The sequence below is a fragment of the Anastrepha ludens genome, chromosome 3, assembly GCF_028408465.1.
Source record: "Anastrepha ludens isolate Willacy chromosome 3, idAnaLude1.1, whole genome shotgun sequence".
NCBI lineage: Eukaryota > Metazoa > Arthropoda > Insecta > Diptera > Tephritidae > Anastrepha > Anastrepha ludens.
The window spans coordinates 66,629,852-66,656,082 of record NC_071499.1 but is presented as its reverse complement, the minus strand read 5'-3'; the positions used below and the strand labels follow the sequence as shown (position 1 = coordinate 66,656,082).

General features: G+C 34.8%; 1 protein-coding gene across 1 annotated transcript; it reads right to left on the bottom strand.

Moving 5' to 3' along the window:
* Window positions 1-679: 679 nt before the first annotated feature.
* LOC128858143 (G-protein coupled receptor moody) lies at window positions 680-26,020 on the bottom strand. Its single transcript, XM_054094149.1, has 6 exons — window positions 25,869-26,020; window positions 13,152-13,211; window positions 7,204-7,344; window positions 5,220-5,390; window positions 2,511-3,289; window positions 680-2,446 (listed from the first exon to the last, which is right to left on the bottom strand). Exons 2-6 carry the CDS (start codon window positions 13,208-13,210, stop codon window positions 1,941-1,943), a joined length of 1,656 nt encoding a protein of 551 aa, XP_053950124.1. The 5' UTR covers window position 13,211; window positions 25,869-26,020; the 3' UTR covers window positions 680-1,940.
* Window positions 26,021-26,231: the final 211 nt, after the last annotated feature.

Genomic DNA, 26,231 nt, shown 5'->3' with positions numbered 1-26,231 from the left:
AATCAAGTTTTTGCAAATTTTACATTCGCGTTGGATATTTCGTATTTGGATATTTCTCCACAAAGCCCTAAAATCTATATACATACATATATTGTTGGCGCGTACAACCTTCTTTGGGTGTTTGTTTTACTCCTTCTATTTGTGGCGTGCGTCTTTCATGTTATTCCACAAATGGTGGGACCTACAGTTTCAAGCCGACCCCGAACGGCAGATATTTTTTATGAGGAGCTTTTTCATGGCATAAATATATTCGGAGATTTGCCATTGCCTGCCGAGGGGCGACCGCTATTAGAAAAATGTTTTTCTTAATTTTGGTGTTTCACCGGGATTCGAACCTACGTTCACTCTGAATTCCAAATGACAGTCACGCACAAACTCATTCGGCTACAGCGGCCGCCTTAATTCTTTGTGGATAAACCAGCTTCGATTGAGGCTTATTGAGGTTATTCACGAGATACTGGCCGAAGCCCTCCGCCGAGTCATTCAAAATAGGTGCTTACGGATGGCCAAATTACAGCGCAGTTGCGGCCAAAATTTGAAATAAATGTCTCGAATATACACAAAAATAATAAAGATTGCTATAGTGAAGCCAGCGACAGTTTTGGTGGCATCAAAAATGTCAGTGGAATACGAAAGGGTGTTTAGTTAGCTGATATTAGATATAATAACGCACTTTAGGTTAAGATGAAAATCATTATATGTGTGATTATATTTTTAAATAAAAACAATTGGCTTCTTGTAATAAAAGTTAATTGTTACACAATCGTTGGTATGAAGAAAACTACTCGACTCACTCGATGTTTTCCACTATTTATACATACCAAGGCACATTGAACAGGTAGTAGCAGTGGAACAAAAACAACAAGAACAATGTATTTTATGCTTTCTTTTGGTCCTTAATGTGTCAAAATCTATAAACAAAAATTGACAGTTTAGAGTAATTTAAACAAAATGTTGCTATTGAGAGATCGAATAAATAAAGCAAAATAAAAATTGCTGCCCTGCTGGTGCTACCTGTTTAATGTGCCCTGCTGCATACATATATACAGTTTCAGGCTTCGCTTATATATATACACACATATGCATATGCCTAGATAATGCTACGTATTATTTTATTGTTGGGTTATTGTATAAACATACATACATATGTACATGTACGAGTGCAAAATGTGCACCCCATCTTAAATTTACAAATAAAAAATTCAATATTTATTAGGTAAATATCGCAAAAAACAAAAAACAACATACATTAAGGTGTTCTATAAACTCTTCTGTGGAAGTTTGTATGTCTATGTATATGTACTTATTAAATGAAAAAATACTGATTAAATCGCAAGCAATAGCTAGATATTATAATTAATGGAATGTTTGTCAATAAAGGATTAAAGACGTGCATTTGAATTAAAACCGTTTTGGTTCTCACCATTTGAATTTTTGCAAGTTTAAGTCCACATCGGTCGATTCATTTTTATCTTTTGAGTATCCAGTATCGAATAAAAGTCGATCTCTAAATAATAAATCGAACAAAAAATCTGATAATGATACATATTTCAGCGGCATGTCATTTTGGTCAGAAGTTCTGGCCATTTTAAACAATTCTAAACAGGTCTCTGAACTGTCTCAGACATGGAGTTGGAACATGGCAATTGCTCTAGTGCACGTTAAAATTTTTTATTTGCATACATATGTATGTGGGTTTTTATATTTATACATGCATATGTATGTATGTACATACACACATATAATACAATGTACAATCAAAAACAAAAAAAACTTAATAAAAAGTATTATAATATAACATTTCGGTAAATCGCCATTTTTGGTGCAGAATTTGTTGCTTATTATAGTTTTAGTATATTCTTAACTTCTACTTATTTTCGTAAACTTAATGTCTAAAAATTTAAATATCGTAACAGTATTAAAGCAAATAAAAAAGTCTTTTAAATCTTTGTCTTATCGATAAGCTTAACGTCATTATCTGGAATGACATTTATGTTTTGGCCATAATATGGGGCTTTCTTCTGTGCAACGTCCTTTTTCACTGTTGTTATTTCCTCTTTGGAGGTTGATGGCTCCAGTTGAGTTGGCGTTGCTACTTCTTCCTCTTCCTCGAGAATTATGTCGCCCCCGACTAAAGCTATTCGATTCAGCTCCTTGCTCGGCGCTCTCAGCGTGAAAAGTGACGATTGGTTGGCTAGGGAATTTACTTGGGTTATGTGCATCGACGCTGGAAGCACTTGTGGGTTGTTTTTGTAGGTTCTGCTCTCCTCCATTATTGCATTTGCATTTGCTAATGGGTCTGGGGAGGGCGCTTTGTTCGTTAATTCCATGGAACTGCACTGTTGTTGCATATTGCTCGGGTTGGAATTTTGTTGCTCTCCCACTGACATTTGCGAGACCATTGTTCGACTGTGGTTGTTGCTCAATGCGGTATCTTTCCATTTCTCTAAAACGAATTAGTGACTTAGTTTACACCGTCCCTTGAAAATAATATCACAGAGCTTACGTACCTGCAGCACTACTACCTGCAGCGGTTCCCTTTGCAAATGGCAATAGTTTTGAAGGTTCACACATAATTACCGTCTTGTAGGCCTTTCTATATTGTTTGTTCATAATAACATAGATAATTGGGTTTACACAGGCCGACAAGTACAGCATTATGTAACTGAAAATATGAAAATTTGGATGCTCTACATCTTTGTCGGCTACTTTGGCGATTGTTATGGGCAGATAACAAATTACGAATGATAAAAATATAGCCAACACCATTTTTGTAATACGCCATTCATTTCGTTTTGCCCTCATCTCTCGTTGATCCTTAATGCGAGAGGGCTTCTGCATGATATCCTGTTTTGTATCAGTGGAGAAGCTGCTGTCTGAAGCAAAATTAGATGACATTCGATTTTGCTCGCTTTCCACAACAGTACCCGTAGGTGTTTGTGTGGGTCTTAAATTATTTGGAATCGAATTTTGCTGATTCGCATGTTTTTTCAATCGTAACTCTGATTGGCGTACAACCCAGAATATTTTTGTGTAACAAGCGATTATCACCATACCGGGTATTAAGAATGCAGTGATGAAAAGTGTAGTTTTACTGCTGTGTCCATGATTATCACTCATTATCGAACAGGTTTCCAACCTTTCATCATAATCAAATTTTCCCCATACTCCTAGGAGAGTAGGTAGCTGCATGCCATATGAGAATGCCCAACAGAAGATTATCATAACCGCAATCCAATGCTTCCGGTATATTTTCCCGTACGAACCATGATGAGCAATCATAACGTACCTTTAAAAGAAAGAATAAAATTACTGACTGCGCCAAGTTACATTACATCTTACAACGTAGTTTTATAAATAATTTGAAGTTACTAATTCCAAAAGGCGTGCGCCGTAGCCGAATGGGTTGCTGGGTGATTACCATACGGAATTCAGAGAGAACGTCGGTTCGAATCTCGGTGAAACCAAAATTAAGAAAATAATTTTTCTAATAGCGGTCGCCCCCCCACAGGCGATGGCTAACCTCCGAGTGTATTTTTGCCATGGAAAAGCTCCTCATAAAAAATATCTGCCACTCGGAGTTGGCTTGAAAGTGTAGGTCCCTCTATTTGTGAAACAACATCAAGACGCACACCACAAATAGGAGGAGGAGCTCGCCCAAACACCCAAAAAGGGTGTACGAGCCAATTATATATGTATATAATTTCAGAAGACGCTGGAACTCACTTATTTTTAATATTTTATTGGTCATTTTAACCATATCTGAATATAAATATCACTCAATAGTGTCATAATCAAAAAAAAAAACAATTTTTTTGGATAAGTATTGGGAAATACCACAATCTCTTCTTTTATGCTGTGTAAAAAATTCAAGCCGACATCTATTAACAGTATCTAATTAGATGAAAATAAAGGGGGATCAATTTAGAGATATCGAATTTTGAATTGAAATAAAACAACGAAAATTCAAATTGACTGGACAATCTTTTTTATTTTTGTGTACAACCATTCGTGACATTTATTTTTTAAAGATAATCTAATTCAAATGTTGGCAGCAACTGCGCCGTAATTAGGCCATTCGTAAACACCAATTTTGAATCATTCGCTGCAGGACTTCGGCCGGTATCTCGTGAATAACTTTGATAATGTTCGCTTTCAATGCCTCAATCGAAACTGGTTTATCCGCAAAGCATTTAGACTTTATATATTCCCACAAATAAAAGTCCAAAGGTGTGATATCACACGATATTGGTGGCTAATCCACTGCTCCGAGCCGAGAGATAAATTTATTATCGAAACGACGATGCAGTATCACGGGCTGTATGAAAAGTAGCGCAGTCTTGTTGGAATCGAATGTTGTGGAGACCACGTGCTTCAATTGCCGGTATCAAAAAGTCGTTTATCATGGCGCGGAAGCATTCGTCATTCACTGTTACATTGGCGCCAGCCTCATCTTTGAAGAAATATGGGCTAATGATTCCTCCAGCCCATACTCCTCACACAACGCTTGTTTTCAGTGGATGTAATGGCTGTTCTTGAATGGCTTCGAGTTTCTCTTCAGCCCCAATATGGCTATTTTGCTTATTGACGTAGTCATTAAGCCAAACACGTAGGACGGTTATGTATACCATAAGTTGGTCTAGGCGCGCAATGAACTCTTTTCACAGAGTGTCGATTTTCGGAATACAATTGCAAGATATGTAAACGTTGTTGAGACTTGCCTTTCCATGCTGAAATGTCAATGAATACTGAAAAAAATTATGTATTTAGTTTGAACCGTATTGGAAAAGTACCTCCAATCTGATCTCCCTTTAAATATGTCTTTACTTTAACTTAGGGTGCCATAGCAGCTTAAAAACCTTGAAAACGTTTTTCTCGACATTTTGTCTTTTTGAGTTGTGACATTATTGAAGTACATGAGTGATATGAAAATTTCATTAGCGACACGCCTTTTCATTCAAACATTGGGACCTTAGTTTCGTGGCAAGTGATAGACACGAAAAATTAAATAATAATACGGTGTTTTCTCGGTTGTCTATGGCATACCTCCAAGTCTATTTCTGGCATGAAATGACTTCATATAAAAATCATTTGTCCCTTTCAGCCCGCATTTTTATCACGGTTTTTATTATTAAGTACAAAGTGGTACAAAATTATTCACCCAATTTGTTTCAATTTGATCAATTTCATTAAAGGTTTTTGATTTTTGGACTTCTTACCTGTTAATTGTAATCATTGCTATACATAATAATGAGACGCCAATGTTTCCATACTGGATGAAAGGTATTAGTTTACAAAGAAAACTTCCATGAGTCCAAGTGCCTTGAATAAACCGCAAAGCACTGAAGGGAAGCACTATGGCACAAAACAGCAAATCGGCCATACATAAGCTGTAATATTGTAGAAAAAATTTGTTTTATTTATTTATAGTAAGTAAACTTAATATAGAGATACCCTAACTCATATTTTTATCAAATCGAGGTTTTAACGGATTTTGATGTATGGTATAATCTTCAAATGGGCTGGAACTAAAATATTTATTGCTTTACTATTGAAACTAAAGGCAATGTAAGCATAGAGAAAAAAGCACAGAGAATGTAGCACAATTAGCTTTCGCAATTTGTTAGCTCGAATGTCAAAAACAGTCGAATAGTTTCCACGAGTTTTCGGCGAATTTCAATCAGAATGTAAATAAAATCGATTACTTTGAAATTCAAACCACCAAAACTAAAGAAACAGAAAGAAATCAGTTATTCTAGTGTGATCACCTTGTATGAATTCACCTCGCTTATCTCTGGTATGATTAAATTAATTTATTTATTTAGCTAATTCAACAAACATTTTGACTATAGGAAACAATTTACTTAATTGCTTCTCAAAAGTAATCATACAATAGGCTACCGAGAGCTCCGCAAGGAAAGTGAAGGGTACGTATCAGAAACATCAGTTAACTCAAATAGGACTCTGGTCGAATAAGCAAATTTGACATAATTTTTTTTATATAATATAATATTTTCGGACTCCTATATAAAATGTTGGAACTCAACTTAGATTGGGTACGGGGTAAATTGAGAGTACATTTAACCCCTTCTCAAAGATGGTAAGTTAGGTTTGGTTAGCCAGGTTGCTTGTCTAAAATAAGACACTCGGTGGCCCTAAGGCCTGCATTTGAAGATTAAAGATGGTAATAATTGATGAAATTGGGTCATTCCATCAAAGATAATAGCCTTAAAAAGCTTTTGTGTGGTTTATAGTATAGCGGTCAACGTAAAGTAAACAACCCTTTCATAATCGACGGAACAGGGTTGCGCTATTTTACTGATTCATTGAAAAGCTTTATTAGTGGATATTACCGGTGGTCGGTTTTCTGTCTGGGCCTGGTTCAAAGGTTATTGAAATGAAATGTAATATTTTCCGCGGATATACACAGATGGTCGATGAGCTAACTGAAGGGAAATGATAAGAATAGATTTTACTAATGATTTGACAATTATGAGAATTTTAATTGTAAATGTGTTATTATATTCAAAAACCGATTGTGAGATATTCGGGTATAAGTCTGATTGAATATACGGTAGTCATGGTGCGTCATTAGCAAGCCGCGAAATTCTCTTTAACTCGCTTCAGTGCCTTGTGTTAATTTGACCACAACATCACCTCATTCTACAATAAATAAATACTTTTTTTATTTTGTATTTATTTTTCAATGTATTTTGGGTTGTTTTCTAAAAATTTATAGACTTTCCGTTTTTTATTGCTTAAAATTGATTTTTTGATGTTGAGTCAAATTGATATTTTTTGCCGGGGACTGATTTGTATTTCTTAACTTTTTTGATTTTTATTCAATTATTTCATTATAGAGATAGAGGTATTCCTACAAGGCGCAAAAGTTATGCGGTTTGCAAAATCGCAGCGCATCCGATGGCTATTGCAAGTTTGCAGAATGCAAGATAAAAGAATACCTCGCAAAGTTCTAGATGCGCGCATGCTTGGTGAAAAACGAAGAGAACGGCCGCGGAAACGGTGGTTAGACGACGTCGAGCATGACCTCAGAAGCGTAGGAGTGACCAACTATCGTAGTCTGGCTATGGACCGAGATGCAAGGTGAAAAATTATGAAGAATGCTAAGACTCACAACGAGCTGTAATGCTATGAATGGTGATGATGATTTCATTATATTGATTTAGAAAAAAAAATACATACCTTATGATGAAGGCCGCTGCCACATTTCGGACTTTTGGACATTTATACAAAGCAGCAACGGTGAGAAAGTTGCCAAATATACCTACAATCATTATAATAAAAGTTGCTACTCCAGCAAATGTTAACAAAGCGGGGGAAAACCTGCAAACGATAAGAGGTAATTCATTATTCGATTTCGCTTAAGAACCAGCCCTCTGGCTAGAATTTTTCTTGGTAATTATTATTATTTTTTATTTATTTACTTATTTATTAGGCATATAATTATGAATAATTGTATTACATTACGAAAGGCACTGGTAGCTAAGACTGTCGGCCAAAATTATTATTTTAGTTTTTTATATACCCGTACATCCATTTTGTAATGGTAAAAAATTACATTGGTTTGACTTATTTAATTACTATTAATGGTGTCTGTTCCATCTACAGACAGCTTAATGGGACTAGGTGGTCTAGAAATTAAAAAAAATCGTTTTTTTGTTTTTTCGATATTTAGAAAATATAGTATCTTAAGAATATACTGTAAACTTTTCATGCGAAAATTCACAATATTATAGCTTCTACACCCCATTAACTAGGTAAAGAGTGGTCCGCGCGTTCCTGTACCTGAAACTTTAAAGTCATTTATCTCGAAACGACTTTTTTCGGCCCGGTGTTGTTAAAAAAAAAACTATTCAACCGAATCGTCTGAAATTTTAACATCAATGGCTATCGCCCGTACTAGAATCATATCATTATTTCATTTTTTTATTAAAAAACTAAAAAGAAACCCCGATTTTTGGAGTGTCAAATTCAAAACCGCGCCATTTTGTAAATTTTTTTTATTCCAGTACGGGACATAGCTAAAGTCATACTGATTAATAATTTTTTTGGTTTTATGTTTCAGATAAATAGAAGAGCCAAAATGGACAACACAGTCCAGGTCCAATTTTTCGGGAGGGTCAACTTCAGTGTCATTTTTTAAGCTATTAAAATTTAAAAAAAAATTTTAACTTTTGTATGTAAAATAATTTAAATAAAAAGCCTAAAAGATTTAAATACGATTTTTCATTTTTTTTTATTGTAAAAAAAATTCCTTAAAATACCCTAAATTTTCGAGCTCTAGACCATTGGGACCATCGAGACCCCTTAATATTTGAATGAATCTTTAGTTAAGACAGCTTTCGTTATAAGTTTTTTGAACGTACAAATACCCAACATTCAAAAACAAAATTTAAGCTTGAGCTAGACTATAATAACCTAACACAGAAAGGGTTAACCTTGTATCTACAAAATCATAATTTTCAGTAAATCGATAAAAATGTTTAGAGTTACTAAACTTCTATGAAAAGTTATAACTTATTTGATACGATACTTATAGTAGATACGAGGTTTTTGAATTGGAACATGTAGATACGAGAAAAATCGAAACGCTCTGAAAAAAATTCTATAATCATTATGAGCATTTTATGTTTTGTTTTACGTAACAGGAGTGCTAAGGAGTGTTTTTCACTAAAAATCTCAATTTCGAAAAAAATGAAGTTACGAGGTTAACACACAAAGGGGTCGCTATGTCCTTTAAAATAATTCGAGTAGAAATGTGCAATTTTGTATGCTGGTGAGTTTGGATGTCTGTGATTTAATCTCGCGAAAACGACTAAACTGATTTGAAAGAAAATTTGCACGCAGATAGTTGATGAGGTGGATTAAAAAATAGGCTGCTTTTTTAAGAGAGTTGCCACCTGTTAAAAGAAAATAAGTTCAATCGGATATTACAGTAGAGTAGAATGGGGTAAGATAGGTCATTTTTTTTTGGAGAGCTCTTGCTACGGTGTTTTTGCATTGATTTTGAAAAATAAGCAAGATTTTGAAAGGTTATTTATCTGCTAACATTTTGGTTATACTGACTTATGTTTGGCTAAATATTTTTTGGAAGCTGCATTCAATAAGACAAAGGTCCTTTTTTTCGATATTTTCAAAATCGGGGGGCACGATAGGTCACTATGTGTGAGAGGAAAAGAACAATGTACATGGCTTGGAAATTAACGTTTTAACTTTTATTTATAGAGTATGAACACTGCACATGTTATAAAAGTTAGGAATTTTTCTTTAATTCATCACGCGAGCACGTAATGTTTCGAACGGAATTTTAAATTGTTTAGAGGCTGATCGAACACTAGCGCCATCTCGGACTGCCGCGATTGCGTTTTTTACGTCCTCTTCACTTCGTTTCGGCGTTTTTCGCACATAATTACGCACCATTTTGCTGCAGAAACAATTAAAATTTATTTTATTCAATTAAAAGTAGTGACCTATAATGCCCCCAGACGGCTGACCTATAGTGCCCCCAAGCACATGTTTTATGTTAGTGTCGATATTTTTTTAAAAAACAATAATATCAAAAAACTAACACATTATTCGTGTTCAGCATTATTTTCTACGTAAAATAAAACTCACCTGACAAATATTTACATACATTAAATGCACTGCACCGTAGAATAAAAAAAATGCTATGTCGGAGAAAAGCTCACAAAAAACTAAACGACGCCAGAACTAGGATAACTAATGAATGGTGACGGCCGAAATGACAGTCGCAAACGTTGTTCCCCACCACGTATTCAATTCACATAAGACGAGTGACCTCTGCAAAAACAGTGCGACGAAAACCCCACCTACCTATTGTGCCCCCATACCTATCTTACCCCATTCTACTCTATAGGTGTCAAATGAAAAAGATTTTAAAGAAACAAATTTCGAAAAAATATATTGAAGAGAGTTGCCACCTGTTTGAAAACATAAGTTGGAGTAAAACTAATAAAATAAATAAAATTTAGCAATATGACTATCAAAGAAAAGAGGTTTGAAAAATCTTAATTTCGAACATATTTTTGAATAGGGTTGCCACATGCTTAAAAATTAAATTCAACAATTTAAATAATTAACAATAAATAATTTGTATAATGCAATACGGGTGCCAAACGAAAGAAATCTAAGAAATATTATTTTAAAAACATTTTTAGAGATGGTTACCATCTGTCTATAAAGCTTGGTAATTCCATTAACCGTAGATCGTTCTTTGTATCAAAAATGATACATTTCATATTTTAGAAGCCAATAAATTCGTCCACGTTGGCAACACTTACCTCAACTTTGATGACTTTGTTTCTTCCGTTGATATAAGCATTTTAAACTGAGTTTCAAATTTTAAAATCAAGTAGGCCGCGAGAAAAACGAAAACTTCATAATTCTACTCATTGTATCATATTTGATACATATGAAATTTTTAATGATTTTTCGTGCGAATAGTTTTAGTTTCATTCTTGTTTTCACATTATTCGGACGTTTTTTTTGTGAATAAGTGATTGTTAGTGAAGTTTGGTTCAAAAATGTCGCGTCCGCAATATTTAACTTTAGAGGAGCTGGTGAATGAAGTTCTGGATAACAGTTCAAACGATGAATCTGAAAATGGAAATTTTTCCAATTCAGAAACTGAGGCGGAGGACTATGTGTTTGAAAATGACTCAAATGAAAGTTTTTTATCAGATATTTCTGAGAATATTGGTCTCAACTTTGATATTGATCCGTTATATACTGCAAAAGATGGTACCATATGGAATCCAGAGCCATACACCATCGGTCGTTCAAGGGCGGAAAACGTCATTAGTTTGAGACCAGGTTACTAACTGTGCTTTTTTATATTACGATTTTTCAATTTACATACTGACTTACTTCTTTTAGGAGTAACAAGAATCGCATCTAGCCGAGTTGGAAACATCCGAGATTCCTTACTATTATTTTTCCCACATCGATTACGAAAATAATAATTGAAAATTCGAATAAGTATGGGAAAGAATTGCATGGAGATAAACATTTAGAAATTGATAAAGATCTACTTCTGGCTTTTCTGGCTGTTTTGATATTGGCTGGTGTATATAAGTATGTTAATACATATGTATATTCAAAAACTAAAATATCATAAATAAAAAATTGTTTTTTTGGAATACTTATATAGATCTAAAAATGGAACTTTGCATGATTTATTCGATACTACATATGGGCGACCTATATTTCGCACAATTATGACCGAAAAAACATTTGTATATGTATTGAAAGTTATACGCTTTGATGACGTACTTAGTCGACGAGAGAGAAGAAGTGAAGATAAATTTGCACCAATTCGCGATATTTGGGAACGGTGAGTAAAACTACTCCCTACGTCCTATAATCCTCATGATTGCATCACAGTAGACGAACAATTATTGGGTTTTCACGGCCGCTGTAAGTTTCGCCAGTACATTCTGTCGAAACCCGAGAAGTACGGTATAAAGTTTTGGTTGCCCGTTGATTCCGAAACATGTTATGTTTGGAAAATACAGCCTTATTTGGGAAAAGGAATTACTGGAGTTCCAGAGCGCAACCAAGGCGAGCGGGTCGTACTTGATTTAGTGGAAGGATTGAAAGGTCAAAACGTTACCATGGACAACTTTTTCTCGTCGCATACTTTGGGTCAAAAACTTTTAAAACGAAATCTAACGATGGTTGGAACAATGCGCAAAAATAAGAGATCCATTCCTCCAAAGTTACTTCAGTGCAAAAACATTCCTAGATTTAATTCAACTTTTGCATTTACTCCGGACACTACTCTTGTTTCGTATATGAGCCATAAAAACAAATGCACAATTGTTATGAGCACAATGCACCACGACGCGAATGTTGTAGGTAACTCAAAAAAATTGCCAGAATTAATTTCCTTTTATAACTCGACGAAAGGAGGAGTTGATACGGTGGACAAAATGTTAACCTGTTACAGTTGCAAGCGAAAAAACAATCGTTGGACTATGGCAGTTTTTTCCAATATGATTGACATCTCAGCATTAAACTCATATATTATATTATATACAATGAAATAGATCCAAACTGGAAGTCTACAAGGAAGCACACTAAACGCAAGTGTTTTCTTCATGAACTTGCCATTTCATTAGCTAAACCTTATGTTGAAAAACAATCCCAACGTACTCAAAATGGCATGCTTTCGTCGATTTTCTTTACTGGCGTCGTCAACAGTGCAGACGAGAACGAAGCTGGATCATCAAAAAAGGCTAAAATGGAAAGTTTGGAAGAAAAGAATCGAGCAAGATGTTGTATGTGTTATAGTTCCGAAGAAAATAAAAACAAATGGACCTCTTTATATTGCAGCAAATGCAAAAAACCTTATTGTAAAGACAAACATATGGAAAATATTTGTTCAAAATGCGTCAATAAAGCTTAATTTTATAACTATCTCAAAATCTAGTTAAAAACACATTGGTTTGTTTCATTTTTAATAACAATTCAGTAGGTATCAAAAAAGATACACCGTATAGAATTGTGAAGTTTTTTGTAGGGCTGATCTACGGTTAAAAAGAAAATTGACTGAAATACTACTTAGGTATAGTACTGAAAAACGAAAGAGGTATGAAAATCTCTCTATTTTGAATATATTTTTGAATAGGGTTGTCATAGGGTTGGCCGAGCTCCTCCTACTATTTGTGGCGTGCGTCTTGATGTTGTTCCACAAATGGAGGGACCTACCATTTCAAGCCGACTCCGAACGGCAGATATTTTTTTGAGGAGCTTTTTCATGGCAGAAATACACTCGGAGGTTTGCCATTGCCTGCCGAGGGGCGACCGCTATTAGAAAAATGTTTTTATTAATTTTGGTTTCACCGAGATTCGAGCCAACGTTCTATGATGCTTATAGTTATACTTATAAAATAAATGAATTACGTAAAAGCCAAATGTAAACTACACAAATGAATAAAGAAAATACATATATTGCCACCACCAACCGCATTTCATTTATTATTGTTCCTACATCTAAACCTTTATATTTAAAAGCTGTTTGGTGAGTCAACTTTATTTTCCCAAGTACAAATTGGACGACGATTTAAAATAAATTTAGAGTTTTGCTTTAGAGGAAATTAATTACTCACCCAGACTTGTCGGTCCCGTCCTCATTTGCTAAGTTGGTTACAGTGCTTGTGTAATCCATTCTGTGAAAAAGAAAAAAAACGGTTAACTCAATCTTGATATTGTTAATTTTATATCGGCTTGCGTGGCCGCTTCGTTGCGACTCTATCAGATATGAAAGTAATCGAAAAGTGAATAAAGAAATTATAATACAAAATTTCGCTAAGAAAACGTATGTATAATGAAAATCAACCCTGTTATTGTTGTAAGAGCATATCATAGTATCCATAATCTTATGAAATGATGCTGGTTTAACAGTCTTTGGCCGAATATAAATTCGGGTCGCTCAGGCTACGTAGAACTGACTGTCTAGGAGCGAATATTTGGTATCAGAATTAAAATTTTTTTTCAGAGGACTGAGAAACGAAAACGACTATTGAGTACTAAATTTAACCTTATTTTTCTTGCTGTTGCTGCTGTTATTGTTGTTGTTCTAGCAATTTCCAGTACTGTGTAGTCTCCGGTCGTCCGTCTATCTCATCTTACGGTAGGCCGTGGAAACATGCTGTTTCAACCGCCAAGAGATCAAAGTGTGAAAGGTGTTTGGTGAGTGGGTTACGGGGGCAAATGAATAGGTACAACGAGCGGTGTACCATCATATGCCAGACATACGTTGAGTATTTCGGGATCGATTCTGACAGCCCGTTCTACGCACCGGAATGACTCGAGTTTTTCTCGAGCAAGGGCAGGAGCCCCAGTAAACTAGCCTTATCTCAGAAATTTAATCTTGTCTTCCATTTCGGTAGCCTTTGTGGAGTGCAATGTAATGAAATGTTTTTCTTAGAAAATAAATATTTATTATTTGCCCATTTTCGGCATAAACAGATGGTTCTCCAGCTCTGGAGCGTGCAACTTATAATTGTCGATGAAATCGTTGTCTACAATCAACTTGTAATTTGCAAATATTGACTTTGCGTTTCATTGATGCCATGACGAAGGCCAAGAAGGTCGCATTCGTGAAAGAAGTACGTCCTCCCTTTTATGAGGTTCACTTAGAATTTTTGCTTCAATTAGATTGTTCAATAATTATTTTATTACTAATCGTGTACACAATCGAAGTAATATAATTGAAATTTAATCAATATTTTAAATTCATGAATACTTTCTGATTTTTATTTATTGGTTTAAAATTAATTTGTTCGCTCACCAGCAATGACTATTTTTTAATGTAAGCTTTATTAATCTATTGAAAACTTGATTTTTTTCTCAATAATAGATGTAAGTTAAATAAAAAAAGTTATTATTGTATTATTAATTTTTTTATCATTTCATTATTTTTTATTTAGTTTTTGAACAAATTTTTTTCTGCTCAAAACTAATGATAATATTTTTATTTTCCATAAAAGAAATGCCAAAACGGCGTACAGCCTAGATCGAACGACTAATAAATATAAAATATTGTGAAAGTAAAATTTTTTTCGGTAGGTTCAAACAGATCCTTTTCCATCCACATATCTTCAAAGAAAGTTAGCGAAGGGGCTATCATAAGGAACCAAGACCCACTGAATTTATACACAAATGACTTGAAATTGGGTGGAAAAGTTGGTTTAAGAGTTTTCTTCAAGAAATCCTCCATTGAATTCAAAATAAAGTTACCAAACTAAGTGAATATATTGTAAGTGAAAGTATCCGCACTTACTCCAATAGCCCAGCGGAAATTTAGGGCATAATATCTCTTATAGAGCGCTTGAAATTGATTAGGAAATATCTGACTATCTGAATATTTCGCTATCAAATTAATGAGGCTAACTTTCATTGTAGAAAACTGTATGACTGGCAGGTCACCCTAGAGCAAAGATAATGTGTTTTTTGCACAGGTGAGCCTTATATAAGCAGGACGAGTATATTTGCAAGGTTGCAAGGTGCGTCCGGTCACAAGTACGTCGGAGGCGGTCGAGAAAGTCCCCAAGGCTAACGAAGCCACATGAGGATACTCTGCGATAGAAATGATCTTGGCAATTACATCTCAGCTGCCCTACTTCTGGACGACTAATTTTAGCTATTCGCAAAGAGTTCTTATAAACAAACATTAAATTTTTCTTCTTAATGCATAAATTGCCACCGTTAAAGTGTTTTCTCTGTTCTTCTTTTCCTCTCCGTTGTATACTCTATGATGCATTATACCACAATATGCGGCTACTTATCTGCTTGTCCAAGTGTGAGACTGTCTAACCTAACCTAACAATTTGTTTGAAATTTATTGAGAAATACAGTATTGTGCATAACAATAGTAACCAACCACTGACGATTGGTTTCTAAGGCTTTTAATTTTTTTCTATACTTATTTTTGTTTAATAACGATTTCTTCTGAAACTAAACAGCAGTTAAAGCTGTGCTTTTCTTTGATAAAATATGTATAAATAATTGACGCGTTCACTTCTGTTAGATGTTTGACCGAACTTCTCCTCCTATTTGCGGTGTGCGTCTTGATGTTGTGTCACAAATGGAGGGGCCTCCGAACGGCAAATGGTTTTTATGACTAGCTTTTTCTTGGCGGAAATACTCTCAGAGGTATGCCATTGCCTGCCGAGGGTCGACCGCTATTAGAAAAAAACTTTTTCTATCATTTTGCTGTTGTGCACGGAGATTCAGACCTACGCACTCGTTAATGGTAGTCACGTACCAACCATTCAGCTACGGCGGCCGCTTTTCTTTGATACCTTTGTCTTTATTACCATCCACTGGAATTGCTTCTATGAATGTAATCAACTCAAGCCGCCTTTCTCGAAACAGGCTTGGTCATATCAGGTAATTTATTACAAATATGACACTTTTGGTGTTTTTTCACAAAGCTAGTTATTTTAAGCAGATATTCCCGATTATATCCTTCATGATGTCTTAAAATTCAATTTTTATTCCTCTTGGGAGAATTTCGAATACATTCTGACCAGCGATTTCGGCCGTTTTTTATGTCCGAAATATCTTAAATTTTCGGGATAGATAATTTCTTCCGAAGCTTATGAAAATTCAGGAAATTCCCCTTTTTATGGCAAAAAGCAACATTGAAAACTACTTTGCGTTTACAAAAATTTTGTGATAGAAACAGTTCGGGTTTTTGTGCTCACTCTTAAACTCTTCAAATCATTGAAATATTAAAATTCGTGTTGTACCAAATAATATTAAAAAAATATGTATACCATATATGAGTGAAAAATTAAGTTTTGGCTTTTTTATATTATTTAAAGTTCAGATCAAGTAGCTCAAGGCATAAATGAAACAGTTAGCCATAGCCGATTTGTCGATTAGTCATGCTGTAACCATAAACAGTTGATATTGAAGTAGAATCAATGAAAACATTTGCATTTTGTCATAAAAACACGGATAAGTCAAGACTAAATCAATTAATTCCTCGTCGTTCCTTTCTAATAATATATAATATTCAAATTTTTATCGCAAATATCAAAACAAATGTAATGTATTTCACAGCTGCTTACGGTTACGGGGAAAAACTAAAATTCAATATACGAGGTGTGTTCAAAAAGTATCGAGAATTTCGAATTTTCGCAGGTTACGTATATTCGAATTTCGATTTTTTTGTGGCGATATGTTGGTACTCATTTTGAATGTTCAGTTAATTGTTGACAGCTGCTTTACTTGCATTTGTTTCGGCTCGTCTTCGATGTTTACCTATTCAAAAACCAATATGGATCAAAGATCCTGTATCAAATTTTTGTCGGAGAAGCTACTTTGGACCAAAGCAACGTTTATCGGTGGTACAAAATGTTCTCAGAAGGCCGAGAAGATGGGAACGACGAAAAGCGTGCCGGACGCCCCGGACGCCCGAGCACTTCAACAACAGACAAAAAAATTGATGAAGTGAAGAAAATGGTATTGGCCAATCGTCGAATCACCGTTAGAGAAGTTGCTAAGGACCTAGACATATCGATTGGCTCGTGCCATTCGATTTTTCCGCGCCAAGTTCGGTCGAATGTAAAAGTTTTGCTTACCGTTTTCTTCGATTGCAGGGGCGTTGTGCATCATGAGTTCTTGCCACAGGGTAAAACGGTCAATAAGGAATATTACCTGCAAGTTATGCGCAATTTGCGCGAAGCAATCCACCAGAAACGTCCGGATTTGTGGAAGAACAAAAAGTGGCTCTTGCTTCACGATAACGCCCCTGCTCATACATCGTTGCTTGTGCGCGACCTTTTGGCCAAAAACAACACACTAATGATGCCACAGTCACAGTATTCTCCAGATCTGGCCCTCTGTGACTTTTTCTAGTTCCCGAAACTGAGGAGGCTCATGGAAGAACGGCGCTACGCGTCGATTGACGATATAAAAATGGCATCGAAGGAGGAGCTGAACAAAATAAAAGAAAATGATTTTTTGGAATGCTTCGAAGTTTGGAAAAAACGTTGGCACAAGTGCATAATATCTCATGGGGATTACTTTGAAGGGGACAATATAGATATTAATGAATAAATACATAATTTTTGAAAAAACACAAAATTTTCGATACTTTTTGAACACACCTCGTATACATACGGCTACGGTTATTCTTATGGCGTTATGGGGATGACCATATATTTGATCACAACAGCTGATTGTTATGGCTACGGTTATGGCTAAGGTACGGCACCACAAATCGCAGCGTGAAGGTCGCCGAGTTGTAATGAGAATTATGGTGCTCATACTCTCCAACGTAAATGTAGGCCAGTATCAGCTGACACGATAAAACTAATTAGAGCCCCATGTAAATGAACTCTCACCACCGTTCCGTTCCGTAGCATAGTAGATCGTTGTTTCATCGGGTCAACTATACGGGCGTACGGGCGCACGTTGTTGAGCGTGAGCACCATTATGCCAAGAAAAAGCTATTAGAGAGCAAAACCGCTTGCGTTGCCAGACACTCGAAGACTGTTAATATTATCGTACCCAAATACTATTATTTTTTATTTATTTTTTTATAATAAATAAATATTTTTCACTTGAAATAAAAAAAGTGTAATTCAATATATAATATTTAAAACCTTTTTAGTTATTATTTAATATATGCTAGATGAGCTTCTCAACCAATATTGATGCAATTTCTTTCCAGTTAAGCTGTTGCAAAATAATGAATGTCTGAATCCCGGGAGTATTAAGGAAACATCGCTCAAAAAGGCGTACGACAGTGTATTCCAAAATGTGGTGGCTTGGCTAAACTACTATGTGCAAATGTGCATACGCTTACGTCAATTGCAAAACATACTATCAAAGTTTCGAGATGCTATTTTTTCAAGTGAAACTGTACGCCATTCATTGACCTTTTAATACGGTTCAACTGAATACTAATTTGATGAGAAAAAAGCAATTTGAGTTTGCTCCCATCCTGCTACACTTGGTCAGAGTTTTTCGAAAAATCATAGTGCACACATATGTATGTATGTGCGTAAACTCTTGAAACTTAATTTTTATCGCCGAGTATACCCGTACTCGTACAATCAGCTAAAGGATGCAATGTAGAAAAACTGCATGGCCGCACTCCTACTATCGTATGTATGCGAACCCCCTGCAAGAAATTTGGTTGCCTAAAAACACGCATTAATTTTGGTGCTATTTAAAGCTGGCATTTACTCGAAACTCTTAATCTTCTTACTCTGAAATTAAACGGGATGTATTTTCAAATCTGGAAGCAGAGATCAACAATGAATGATAGAATGCACTATAAAGCAGACAATTGAAAGGAGTACGTCAGAAGAGCTAACTTTTGTTAACAAAAATGAGAAGATTAATGTATGCGTGGAATATAATTGATAAGGTTATGAAAAGAAAATTGTTGTTTGTAAACAAAAATATGCAAACAAACTTCTGAGATGACGTCAGTTCAACAACAGATTCTGTCAAATTCACTAAGAACCGAGTGGTGGTGCCGCAGTGTGTGAGATAGTTTGTATACATATTGTATTTTTTCAACCGCATAGCTCAAACATATTGTTTTACTTTTCAGCGTTGACTGCTGTCACACTCCACTTGCCTTTTCAACAGTTTAAATAAAGTTAAGAACGACTTTAACAATCATATTTAAGAATTGTCCCATCGTTTATCGCGAAGTATTTATGACACTTTTGATTAGTAGTATTTGTTGGTTTTTTTCTTGTTTTTGTGAAGCTACATTTGGTAACATATCTTTACGACACACATACACACATATATATGAAAATATGTACGTAAACGTTTCTTCATTCATGAGCACACACGCATGTATATATGCCCATATGTATATAGTATACTTAAAACATTGCACATGCATAACTGGCTATAATGAACTTCATTGTATTGGTGGTGTTTAGCCTGAGACTACGAGTATATGTAGTGCTATATTGCCCTGTCTTTAAATTAATGTCAATTAAGTAATTTAAAGAGGTCAATTTCAACAAAAAATACTACTCACTTTCGGAAGACAATTCGGAATACATATGTACATACCTACGTATATGCTATATGGGTCTGTGTTATTTCGTGCGCTAGTACGAATAGCAGAAAAGTATTATGCGCCTGAAGCTCACTTAATAGACTTCATTTGATTGAAAGTAATATTTTAGATGGGTGCAAAGATCAAGTAATTCTTCAAATTATGGGTGAATAATTTTATTTTCTTAGAGTTTATGAAAAATTGGGCGAATAGGCATAAATATATGCATTATAATGCACAATTCTTGTGGAAAAATTATTTATAAAAAAATCATAAACAGCACTGGTTTACAAATGACTTATAACTTTTATATCCAAGAACCGGACCATCCAATTCCCATGCAAAATTTGCCGTTGAGTACGAGAATTCACATAATTACAAGGAAAACCAACTAATGATATCACAAAAAATTGATTCTGTGTTGTTGTTCTTAACTAAATATGTCCATGTAAAAATTAGTAATTTTCTTCTTATGCATACCTAACGAGGGTTTTTTTATATACATATGTGTATCTTAAATTTTTTGTAAATATGTATATTAGGTTTAAAAAATTTATAAGCAATTTTTTTTGGAAAACCTTTTTCTTATACATTTCTGACAATATTATTTGAGAATTTTCATATTTTTCAAAAAACGCAAAAAAAATGTAATATAAATATTCTGAAACCTTAAATTTCAATGCAAAATGAAAACTAAAATATAAATTATGCAATAACCTTTGATATATCAGTTGTTTTGATTCGTTAAGGATTCTTCAGATATTACAAATTTTTATGATCTATCTATTTTTGTTTAATCCAAAATCGTTACTTGTCTCGAAAACTAAATGACAGAAAAGAAATTATATAGATTTTCTGGACACAGCGACCGATTTTACATTGGAAGGATTTATGGCTATAAGGCTATAGGTTTTCTGGCTATAAACTATAAATTCGAAACACTGTTTCATGGATATTACAATGTGAGTAAATTCTGTGAGTATTTTTTTATTTTTATTTTTTTGTGATGGTGAAACCTCTGGTGGTGCTTATGCAAGAGATTTTGACTAAATAGCGACAAATTTATAAAAAATAATATAAATAGCGAAGAATAAAATTGGAAAGTCAATCTGCCTTCCAAGTGCTTATGCATTTATAGCTGAACCAATAGTTTCGAAGCGGACACCGTAGTCGAATAGGTTGCTGCGTGCCTACCATTCGAACGTGCACAGGTTCGAATCTCCGTGCATGAAACACCAAAATGATATAGAAATTTTTTTCTAATAGCGGTAAACCCTCGTAAAAAACCATTTGCCGTGCGGAGTCGACTTAAAACTGTAGGTTCCTCCATTTATGGAAAATATCAAGACGCGCACCATAAATTGAGTGAGGAGCTCGGCCAAACACTCAAAAAGGGTGTAAGCGCCAATTATAGGTATATACACATATATGAACTCCTTGCGTTGTATGCAAAAAGGAATCGGATCATTGAAGGAAGAAATTTCCTTTGAATGCGAGTATATTGATGTGGCACTGTTGGCTTGGCCTTCAAATAAACATGGCATACTTCAGTTTAGACTGTATGAGCGATAAGTAGTGACTTTATAGAGTATGGACCCGTAAAATCGGAAGCAAAACGCCGAATAAGGGTAAGAATACGATTTGGCCATGATAAATGACAAATGACGAAGAAACTTGAAGGAACTGGGTGGAATCAAAGATTACTCTCAAATCTGAAATTTCATTAAGATTATTTAAACGCGAGTTCTTCAAAAAAATGAGATAGTGAATAAAAGCTTAGACTTACCAAACGACACATGAGAACATTTCTTAATACATATTTAGTTAAAGTATTCTAAGGAGGCCGCCGTAGCCGAATGGGTTGGTGCGTGGTTACCATTCGGAATTCACAGAGAGGTCGTTGGTTCGAATCTCGGTGAAAGCAAAATTAATAAAAACATTTTTCTAATAGCGGTCGCCCCTCGGCAGGCAATGGCAAACCTCCGAGTGTATTTCTGCCATGAAAAAGCTCCTCATAAAAATATCTGCCGTTCGGAGTTGGCTTGAAACTGTAGGTCCCTCCATTTGTGGAACAACATCAAGACGCACACCACAAATAGGAGGAGGAGCTCGGCCAAACACCTAACAGAAGTGTACTCGCCAATTATTTATTTTTTTATATATATTTATATATACAGATTCTAACCACAACATACCACGACGTTGTTGAGGTCTGATTGAAGATTGTATGAATCAGACAGACTTAATACAGTTTTAAAACTCAGAGAAATGGAAACATTCAGAACTCAATGACCCAAATTGGGGGGCATCAGAATTCGTTTTAGAGGTATGGTTCCTTCGGCAAAGTTTCTTATTTTGATCCCTAGAATATGATTCTCACAGAGCAATGGGCGATTTTTTTGCCTCCCCACAAATCGACCCGGCCTAATACTGAGGTATACAACATTTCTTTTATTTAAAGTAAACAGTCACAATTAATCACAAAAAACACATTCGCAAAAATGTGCTTTCTAAGATCTTTTTTTTTTAATAGAAAGAGATTCTTATATCGTGGCAGTCAATTAGACAGACTTTTGAATTCAGTATTGTTTGACATTTTGTAATTGAGAGACAAAAATTAGAGGAAATTTTGGAGGCCATTTCAGGTCCACTGGGTTTGTGAGTAAATAAATAAAATTGTGTTCGTCTACTAACGAAGCACGCTAAAATAGTCACTGTAGGCTGCGATTCGTGGAGCAAAGTTATAATCACGCCATACTAATACTAGATTGATCACAGTGATTTGCAAACGGTCTCTTATCTTCGTCAGTATGGCTTAACACGTTCGTGGACGTGAATGCTATAGCATTCATTTTTATAATGATTCAAAATGACGTGAATGCTACAGCATTCAAATTTTAAAGCCAAGTTAGTTCATTTAATTTCATGTAACTTTAAGTTTTTGTAATTAAAATACATTTCAATGTAAAGAACAATTGATTCATTAAGTAGGTTCATATAACAGTTATAATACGATGCTCTGACTACCCTTAATATATGTATAATCAGATTTTGGATATTACAACTAATTTCAAAAATAATTGCCTGTCTATTTTTGCAGCTCCCTGAAATTTGTAGTGTCCGCGAACGTGTTAAAAGTCTTCTGATTTTAGCAGTCCGTATATGCATATTGCTATATTACTCGTAAAACTATCCATTTGATGAAGGAAGTGTTCACTGATATATTACTTATCTGCAGAAATAAACCGGTCCGATATCAATAATTTAGTGCATCTGGACTATTTGCATTCGCTGATCAATACGAATAAACCAACAAAATGTTACAACCTTGGTAACAGACATTGAGAACACCATTTATAGAGCAAATATACTCGAAAAGAAAGTCGGAAATTGGTACACAAATGCTCCAGTGCTGCCCATTTTTGTAATTCGGTAGATATTAAAGAGATAGTAGCTTAGGTGAATCCGCTCTATTACCCATAATCTTCTTTATAAAAGTAATACTATTCATTATTCTTTTGATTGAAAGGCTCAGTAAATTAAAAATTCAACAACGGATATGTATGAGAAAACAATTAGCGAAGCGCAAATTTAGTGAATTTTTTTTTTTAATACACTACAATCGATCATAATATACTATGAACCTAGGATCTCAAATAAAGCTTGTATACCCAAGATAGTTTTGCTCAAGTTATACCATTTATACTTAAAATTTTTAAGCTTTCGGTTCAATAAAAATGGTAATAGGAGCACAGAGTTCAATTTTTTCACAAAATGAGCTGGAAGCCTCCCTCTTGATATGGAGATTGTAGCTGTACCCCTCTCAACTTACAAACTGCGTGGTGCAAGTAGCAAGGTCACTTTAGCCAACACGAGATGGATTGATAGTCTGGCATGTAATGCTGCAAAAAGAATTTGGCCAAAATAGGGCGCTAGGTGCTCAAAGGCGCTACTTAATCAGTCAAGGAATAACATTTCAATGTTAGTTGCTTTAATCACAGACTACTGTCTCATAGGTCGACATGCTCAAATATTGAGCGTACCTCATTTCAAGAGTCCGTTAAACACCTTCTCTGTTACTGTACCGCGTGGCATGTCACTAGGTCTAGATACTCATCATTTCTGAATAACACTGATAACTTGAGGGATATAAGTGTCAGTCAGATCAATGGGTTTGCACTTAAAATAAAATGGTTTAGCGAGCAGTAGCAGACTACCGGGCCATCACAGTGGATCGGCAACGGTATAAGTGAGTTGGTATAGAGACCGACTGCCGCTTCTACCTACCTACCTACCTACTTCCGGCACTGTTTCGAGCAATAAATGATTCGATTGACCAAGCTTCGTTAAAATTTCAGTTTTTACTTGACCCAGCATTGAAAAAAAACCATATTCTCCAATGTTTAATAAACCCTTAGTTTTCAAGTTGAGCTTCAACCTTCATTTTCATTTGATATTAACAATTTTCTTAAACCTTATTTTCAACTCGTGCTGAAGTTGAGGGATACAACTTAACTCTTATATTTTTGTTTTTATACACAAAACTTTTATTTATAAAGCTAATATAATTAATTATGTGCAAAGTGGCTGATATTTTGGTTCGGAGCCCTACATGTCTATTTACTTTTAACCAAAAAAATGTATTTGATAACTAAAAAAATTCCATGTAAAAAAAACCATTTTAATGAGAATTAACATTGGAGATTTGAAAAAGCTTTTTCATATCAAATACATATAGTATATCTGAAGTTGATATCAAACATAAAGACTTGTTGGGAAGTTGTGAGCTACATCGACAAACGTAGATGGACGGAAAAAAGTTGTGTTGCATAATGTGGTCGATGATTGTGTTGATATCCGATTTCATTAATTTTCAATATCATGCCTATTGTGCGCAAACGCAATGTTTAACGAAGTTTGGTAAACATTTTTTTATTATTTTGCAAATAACAAACATTTGCTTAAAAGGGCCGCAGTCGCACACACATTTTTCAATTTTTTTAATATACGCTTAACTTAGAATTTACATAATTTTTCCTTTAGTTACTGAAGTATCGCTTACTTATCATTTTTAACCGCCTTCGTCGTAGTGGAGTCAATTATAGCTCTTAAAATATCACTAATTAAAAAACGTTAGCACATCAAAATTTGACTCAAAAATATTCTGACCATATTCTCATTGTACTACGCCTTGCGCACGTAATGGATCGTGAAGCGCGAATATGTAATTACCAATTCGCTCACCTTTGCCTCAATCGCCTCGCCTGCGCAGTAAGTATTCAAAACATTTTAATAGTCAACAAAATTACGTTATTTGTAAATCGACTATAAAATTGCTTCAACTGCATGGCCTTATCAGTCAGTACGGAGCCGGGGAGTGCTTCAACAATAATCACATACACATATACTTACATACATATATGCGTATAAATAACGCAATACTTGTTGGCTGTTTTATTGTGTAAGTATAAACAAAAATTCGCGCAATCGAGAGCGAGCAAAAAAGTCTGGAGTATCAATATTTTATTATTTGAAAAATAAGCGAGAGTGAGTATGAGCAGGGAGTGTAAGCTAAGTTATTTCCGCGCATTTCAGCCCTCGTTTCACCGATTTATTCCAGTAGCAATAACATACATAAATTTGTTATGTATGTATGTATGTGTATGTGTAGCTAAACCTAAGCTTTACTCCGTCTGAATTGTGGATGACGATATAAAAGATATTTATGCATGGATGTGCATCTGCCAGTTATGTGTGAGTCAGTAAGCTCGATTTACTCGTAACTCTCCTCATTTATTTGTTCAATTCCAAGTAATGCAATGCCAAAACTTAGCAGCTCAATGAACAACACTTGAGAATTCAGAAATGTTGCTTTTGTAATCGCATAACCGTAGAAACATGACCATGATTCACGTTCATAAGTCAGTTTTAAACAGATGACTAATATTTAAATTTTTATACACAATATTTACACGATTTTGTTTTTTTGTAACGAACATCGCTTGTGCGAGTAGGAAACTCCATTTATTTTATTTATGTACCCGAGTTTATTCTTTTTAATAGATTACAACACAAGCTAACTTCTCAAACTTTATCTTTATACATTGAACTATGTATATAATTCACACTCTGTATTTTTAAGATATCAAAAAAAAAATAATTTAATTTCGATATGAATTCCAAATCTAAGGAGAAAAATTGTCTTCGAGTTACTGATAAGAAAATATGTAGTTTTTGTTATTCAATATAAGCATGCACATAAGCATGCCGGTCGCTCACTCACTTTAAGAAAAGAACTGTGTCAACTTTTTCGATAACTCATTAAATGTTTGCCACTGAATTTCGTATTTGTAAATACTTTTGTGAATGAACTGTAACCGCGTAAAACTATGAATGCAGTATCACCGGAGTTCGAACCGAACGCGTTGACATTATAATGACAATTGAGCGTAAAAAAGAGAGACACTTATTGAGTAGTCAGTAAGCTAGCGAGCGGCAGCTACTACCAACGACATAAATAACGCGATCACATGCAATAGTCGTATCTACAAACATGCACAGGGCCTTGCAAGTTCGAGTTTATTTTTTAGCACTGTTTTGCTTTGACAGCTGCCACAGTTCGATGGTGACTCTTTTGATAGATATT